The sequence below is a fragment of the Dipodomys ordii genome, unplaced genomic scaffold, assembly GCF_000151885.1.
Source record: "Dipodomys ordii isolate 6190 unplaced genomic scaffold, Dord_2.0 Scaffold143, whole genome shotgun sequence".
NCBI classification, from domain to species: domain Eukaryota; kingdom Metazoa; phylum Chordata; class Mammalia; order Rodentia; family Heteromyidae; genus Dipodomys; species Dipodomys ordii.
The window spans coordinates 1,452,588-1,459,393 of record NW_012267359.1 but is presented as its reverse complement, the minus strand read 5'-3'; the positions used below and the strand labels follow the sequence as shown (position 1 = coordinate 1,459,393).

The following is a 6,806-nucleotide window of genomic DNA, read 5'->3' as shown; positions in this document are numbered from 1 at the left end:
CTCTACCACTTGAGCCACAGCACCACTTCCGGCTTTTTGCTTATGTGGTGCTGAGGAATCGAACCCAGGGCCTCAGGCATGCAAGGCAAGTGCTCTGCCACTGAGCCAACTTTCCAGCCCTTGACAATTTTTATAACTATGTTCATCAAGGAAAATATTCTGTAATTTCCTTTTTCTGTGTGTCTTTATAAATTTTGAGTATCAGGATATGTTCCTAGAATGTGTTCTTTGAATTTCACTGCATATGTGAGGGAGTCGTTTCAGGAATACCCATGTTATATTTTTTAAAGTCTATTAAAGTTTGTTGGTGAATATAACCTGTCTTGAAACTCTTCTTTGTTGGGAGACTATTACTGCTCAATCTCATTGCTTGCTATTGATTTATTTAAAGACATATCTTCTTATTTCAATTTTGATAGGTGAAATGAATTAAAAATGCATCATTTCCCACATTTTCCCAGTTATTAGTATATAAGTTTAAAATATTTCCTAATGATACTTTGAATTTTATAGTTATTTATTGTGATACTTCATTTTTCATATCTAACTTTATTGATTTAGATCTTTTCTTTTTTGCTGTTTCACTAGGGATTTACCATCCTCATTTCAAAAACTGACATTTTGTTTTATTCATTCTTTGTGTGTGTATATATATATATATTTTTTTTTTTTGGTCTGTCATTGGGCTTGAATACTGGGTCTGAGTGCTGTCCCTCAGCTCTTCAGCTTAAGGCTAGTGCTCTACCACTTGAGCCATGGTGCACTTCTGGTTTTCTGAGTGTTTTATTGGAGAATAAGAATCTTACGCACTTCCCTGCTTTGGCTGGCTTTGAACTGAGATCCTCAGATCTCAGCCTCCTGAGTAGCTAGAATTACAGGCGTGAGCCATCAGCCACCAGTATATTGTTAAGTATCCATTTAATTCATTTCTGTCCTAAATACTACTGCTTTCATCTATTACTTTTGGGGTTGCTGTGTATGTGTGAGTGTGTAGCACGTCAGTGGTAGTTTGTATGGCATCTGGGCTTTTCCATGATTTGGCTATGGTGAATTGTGTTAGGTGTTTTTCATTGTTCTGGCTGGCACCAGGCCATATTGGCCCTCCACGCGGCTGGGAAAGGCCTGGGAAAGACCTGGGAAAGAGTGTCTGGGCCTGGGTTAGGCCTTATCTAGGGAGAGAAAGGTGTGGCCACATCAAATTCAGATGTGACCTCAGCAGATGCATAGTCAGTCTGGTGAGTGAAGGAGAGCTGACCAGGCAGAAGCGGTGTCCCAACTTCTCCCAGAGCCCTCTAGAGAGAAATGGCCAAGCCCCCCAAACCAAGTGTCTTGGCTTCAGAGGTGACGGGCCTTTCAGCTAAAGGCTGTAGGAGCTCACTGGTTTGGCGCCACGGTCTGGACAGAGACTGAGCAACAGAGAACCGTAGAGAGTAGTTTCACTCACCAGAGTAGAGAGGTGGTGTTGACATGGATGTGAAGGCCAGCAATGGTATCGATGTGCTGTGTCCGCAGCAGACAGATGGGTTTGCAAAAGGCTGTCAGAACTGTCGGTATTCCTCAGAGAAAAAAAAGTGGAAAAAACAGAGAGGAATCCCACCTATCCTGACTTTAAGCCCTTCCCGGGTTTAGGCACCATTCATGTTAGGTTTTTAAAAAGAGATGGCCGAATAAGAATCACACCATGCATGTGGTATTCAGGTAAGGGGTAGGTTTATTCATGGTTCTGGCTGGCACCAGGCCATCTTGGCCCTCCACCAGACTAGGAAAGGCCTGGAAAAGACCTGGGAAAGAGTGCATCTGGGCCTGGGCTAGGCCTTATGTAGGATATGGGCAGAGAAAGGTGTGGCCACATCAAATTCAGATGTGACCTCAGCGGATGCAGATGTGACCTCTTCCAGGTGTGCCAGTTGCCTAGGTAACGCAGGTACTGGGTGGAGACTTTTCTGCGAGGAGGGTGGAGTCTGCTCGCCATCCAGGAGTGGACCTTACAAATTGTGTTGCAATGAATATTAGTGTACATGTACGAATTTTATACTGACTTACATTCTTTTGGATAAATGTCCCAAAGTGGGGTTGTTGGATCATAGGGCTGTTCTTTTTGTTAATATTTTTGAGGAATCTCCATAATGGTTTCCGTAGTGGTTGTACTAATTTACATGATTACCAACAGTGTATTTATTAGAGCTTCTTTTCCTACTCTTTATTTTTTTGTTGTTGTCGGTCATGGGGCCTGAACTCTGGGCCTGGGCGCTGTCCCTCAGCGAGCGCTCTACCACTTGAGCCACAGCGCCACTTCCGGTTTTCTGGTGGTTCATTGTTGATAAGGGTCTGGCAGGGCTGGGCTCCCATGGTTCCTGCGGCTCCCGCCTGTAATCCTAGCTCCTCAGGAGGCTGAGATCAGAGGATCGCGGTTCAAAGCCAGCCTGGGCAGGAAAGTCCTTAAGACCCTTATCTCCAATAAGCCACACAGAAAACTGGAAGTGGCGCTGTGGCTCAAGCAGTAGAGCGCTCGCCTTGAGCTGAAGAGCTGAGGGACAGCGCCCAGGCCCAGAGTTCAAACCGCGTGACCAAACAGTCCGGCTTTCCGCGTGTTGTGAATGAAGGCGTCACGCGGCCGCAGCCCGCATGCGCACTGCGGTGGCCCCTGCCGGGTGACGTCACAAAGGGCCCAGCCGGGCCTGGCGTCCTCAGCGACCAGAGGAGAAGGAAGCCGGCGGCCCTCGCGGTTTCTCCTCGCCTTTGCTGAGTATTCGCCGCATGCGCCGTCATGCGACACTTCCCCGCTCGGCCTCGGGGCTGGGCAGCGGCTTTCCAGGGCAGGCGGCTTTCCAGGGCAGGCCCTGAGCCTGCCGGCTGGCCAGGGCCTAGCACGGCCCAGCCCGACCTCAGGCTGCTGCTGTCTTCCGCGCGTCGCCGCCGGGCCCCGCGAGGCCGCAGGCTGCACGCCGGGCAAAGGCCCTGCGGCGTCTCGGGAGGACTCCACCCCGAGAGCGGGGCCCGCGCTGCCAGGTGGACACTCGGGGGCGGGGACCGCCCGCAGGAGCGCGGGCACCCCGTCTTCGTGGCGGAGATCCTCGCTGCTCGCGTCTGCACCCCAGCCGCCTGCTCAGGCCGGGGAGCCCAAGACTCCAGCCCATCCGCATCGCCCTCACTGCCAGGACCCCGAAGCCAAGGGCCCAGGAGGCCCCTCCAGGAAGATCCGAATGCAGGGAGAGCCCACGGGACAGGCCAGAGAGCAGGGGGATCGCCCGAGCCTGGCAGACGACGCGCCAGGCCCTCCTGTGGGGATCAGGAGAACCTTCGCTCTCCAGGGAAGCTGTTCTCGTCCCCAGCAGCGAGTTCTTCCCGAAGAGGACAGAGGGGCTTGTGCACCTCCTACGAGCACCTCATGTCACGGCTGTGACATGCCCAGCTCGCAAAGCTCCGCCATGGCCGGCGAGAGCCGCCTCCCCATCTGCTCAGACTCGCAGGAGCCAGGGAAGGAGGTGGAGGCTGACAAGCCCACAGCTAGTCCCCCAGCAAGCCATGCTCCCCCAAAGACACCTGCGCGGACAGCCGCCAAGAGGAAAACATCCCTGACATCGGATCTTCCCCTGCCACTACCACTGCCCCGGCCTGTACCCTGGGGTCGAGGTGAGCTCCCCCCACCCGCAAAACTTCCTTGTATTGAAATGCAGAGAGACCGGGGCATTAGTGAGAGCCATCTGTCTCCTAAGAGAAAAAACTGTAAGGCAAAAGCCTGGGAGGGTAGACCAGAGGCAGTGACACATGGCAGGGCCACCGTGTCTGCCTCTTCTGTTTGCCCACCTGATGCGGGGACCGGTGTCCCCCGCTACCTGCCTACTTGCACTGCAGACATTGCAGCTCTTCCCAGCACTGGGAATGCCACTGGGGCCCACAGCCTGAGAGCAGACTCATCAAATCCTAAAGAGGGACTGACCCCTAAAATCCCCCGTGGCTGTTTGTCTGCCCCTACTGACTCTGCTCCTCATAATACCCCTGCTGCTAATTTGGGGGTTCGAAAGGGTGAGAATGAACACCATCCTCTTGGATCAAAAGCTACAACCCCCTCTACTTCTGGCTTCCCCAAACCACCTCCCCCTGAATGTTTGCCTCTCTCTTCCCCTGTCCCTATGAGTGTCGATTCCCCTCTTCCTCTTTCTGTCCCTACCTACCCTCCCGTGGTCCCAAAATGTATGCCATGTTTGACCACTGAAACCACCACAGTTTTTGTCACACTTGCCCCCAGGGTATCTTCTCGTGTGGCCACTCGAATGGCTACACATGATGATATTGTTGACATGGATACAACACCACCTTCAGAGGCAGTAATTTTTACATCTCCCCTAGTTTCCAGCAACAACTCCTATACATCTTCCCAGGCCTCCTGTAGCCTGCAGCAGGGGCACATTCTGAGTGGGCCAGTACCTACCATCCCACCTACACCCCACCCCTATCCATCCCCCCAGGTCCCCTACATCCTGTGTCAGGGGCATCTTCCAAATGGACCAGTCCCCACAAACCTCCCTCCACCCCAACCTTATCCTTTTCCTCCAGTCCCGTGTAGTCTGGATCAGGGACAGCTGATGATGAGGCCAGTTCCCACTAACCCACCTCTGCCTATGGTCCCCTATCAACACTTTGTACCTCAGACCAATGTCATCCCTAAAGTGCCCCAGCACAGTGTGCCTATCCCCCTGTCTACAGTTCCTTCTGTCCCTTCCAACATGGGCTCAGTCACCGTCCCTGTTTCTGGAGGCAATGCTTCCTTACCAGCTAAATCACCCACGGATGATGATAGTGCTATGGATACAACACCTCCTTCACAGGCATCAATTTTTCAATCTCCTGTATCAATGAACAACCACCCTGCATTGAACCAGATGCCTCCTGCTTCTAATAACCAGCCACATAGTGGCATAATTTCTACCATGCAAGGACCTGCTAATTCAAGTGTACAGCCCCAACTTATACAAGGACTAAACTACAATATTGGAAATCTTTCCAATATAAGAGCCATCCCTCAGCCCACATTGGGGGTCTCTAATGGACAATGTAACAATGGTTGTTTTCAGAGTGTCCCAGCACTCATAACACCAGCTAATGGCCTAATTGCTCCTCCAGTGCAACTACCCAGACATACCACCATGCAATCCATCACATCATCGTCCTCTGCAGTGAACCCTGCAGTCATCACCCCACAAGCCTCTTCTACAAACTCTCAGAGTGCTGTGTACACTGCCACACCTACAACGGATAGCATGAAAATCCCCACGTTGACAGGTTGTGGTGACGCGAATTCACCAATTCACCAAGCCACCCCTGGCACATCAGCTGTCATGGGCAATAGAGTTTCATCAAATCCAGGACACTCGCGGTTTGGCACATCCTCCAGTGGTTCACATTCGGATGCTAGAGATTCACATATCAACCGCAGGTGTAGATTACAAATGTAGAGGCATCTGACTTTCCCACAGGACTCATTGGATTCCTTCACTTCTCCTTACATGGACAAAACATGGCCTCATCTCTACACAGTGTGATGGACACGTCAGGAGGTTCCACTGGACAGTATAAAAGGACTGTGTGTGACTCGCCGGTGCCCCTGCCTGGCTTGCGGACCCTGACTTGAGCGATCAGCCAGTTTTCAGAAGCCATACAACTAGCAACAAGATAAATTTCTTTTTTCTATAGTTTACTTCAACACCCCTTATATCTCCCCAGTTAAATATAGAAAAACCCAAATGTTCATTTACAAAGTAAAAGTTAAATGACTTTGATATAATTGATTTGTCACTCTTCCTTTGGGGGATTATATCAGACATTAGGGCTTCCATACAAATGAGACACATAGGTTTGAGTTTGAGTCAGAATAGTGAAGCTTCCATATAAATAGAAGAGAAAGGAAATAGATATAGAATCAGAGCTGTAAAGTGAATATAAAAGATATTTTAAAAAAGTTTGGATTCCTGAATTAGAGAGTTGCAAGGGAATTTGTTCCTTAGACCTGTGAACATGCACATATATTCTTGCATGCTCCAGGAACTACCTTTTTTTGAGGGAGGAATTTGAACTCATGGAGACTTATGCTTGCTATGCTCAATTTGTTGGCGGCTGGTCTATCACTTGAGCCATACTTCCAGAGCTTTTTATTAATTGGAGTTGGAATATCTTTAACTGCCTAGCTTGGCTGTGAAGTATGATCCTTTGGATCCTGGCCTCTCGAATAGAGAGGATTACAAGCATGGGCCTCTTGTATCCAGCTTACCGGGATTTTTCAGCTACTCCCCATTCTGTCTTCACTTGTTTGTATGACATTAGTTTCAGATCTTTTTTTTTTTTTTTTTTTGTCCGTCATGGGGCTTGAACTCTGGGTCTGGGCGCTGTACCTCAGCTCTTCAGCTCAAGGCTTGGGCTCTACCACTTGAGCTACAGCGCCACTTCCGGTTTTCTGGTGGTTTATTGGAGATAGGAGTCTCATGGTCTCTCCTGCGCGAGCTGGCTTTGAACCGCGATCCTCAGATCTCAGCCTCCTGAGTAGCTAGGATTACAGGCATGAGCCACCAGCGCCCGGCTAGTTTCAGATCTTAAAAATACTCAGATGAACTGGGCGCTGGTGGCTTATGCCTGTAACCTAGCTACTCAGGAGGCTGAGATCTGAGGATCGCGGTTCAAAGCCAGCTCGCGCAGGAGAGACCATGAGACTCCTATCTCCAATAAACCACCAGAAAACTGGAAGTGGCGCTGTGGCTCAAGTGGTAGAGTGCTAGCCTTGAGCTGAAGAGCTGAGGGACAGCGCCCAGGCC

The 6,806-nt window shown here is 50.3% G+C and overlaps 1 protein-coding gene across 1 annotated transcript in view; it reads left to right on the top strand.

The window, feature by feature from the left end:
• The first annotated feature begins 3,428 nt into the window (after nt 1-3,428).
• The window catches only part of LOC105997308 (SH3 domain-containing protein C23A1.17-like), a 5,789-nt gene continuing 2,411 nt past the window's right edge, over nt 3,429-6,806 (top strand). Inside the window, exons 1-4 of the mRNA XM_013031700.1 lie at nt 3,429-3,633; nt 3,856-4,026; nt 4,228-4,914; nt 5,125-5,283. Coding sequence (XP_012887154.1) covers nt 3,429-3,633; nt 3,856-4,026; nt 4,228-4,914; nt 5,125-5,283 — 1,222 coding nt within the window. The remainder of the gene's footprint in view (nt 3,634-3,855; nt 4,027-4,227; nt 4,915-5,124; nt 5,284-6,806) is intronic.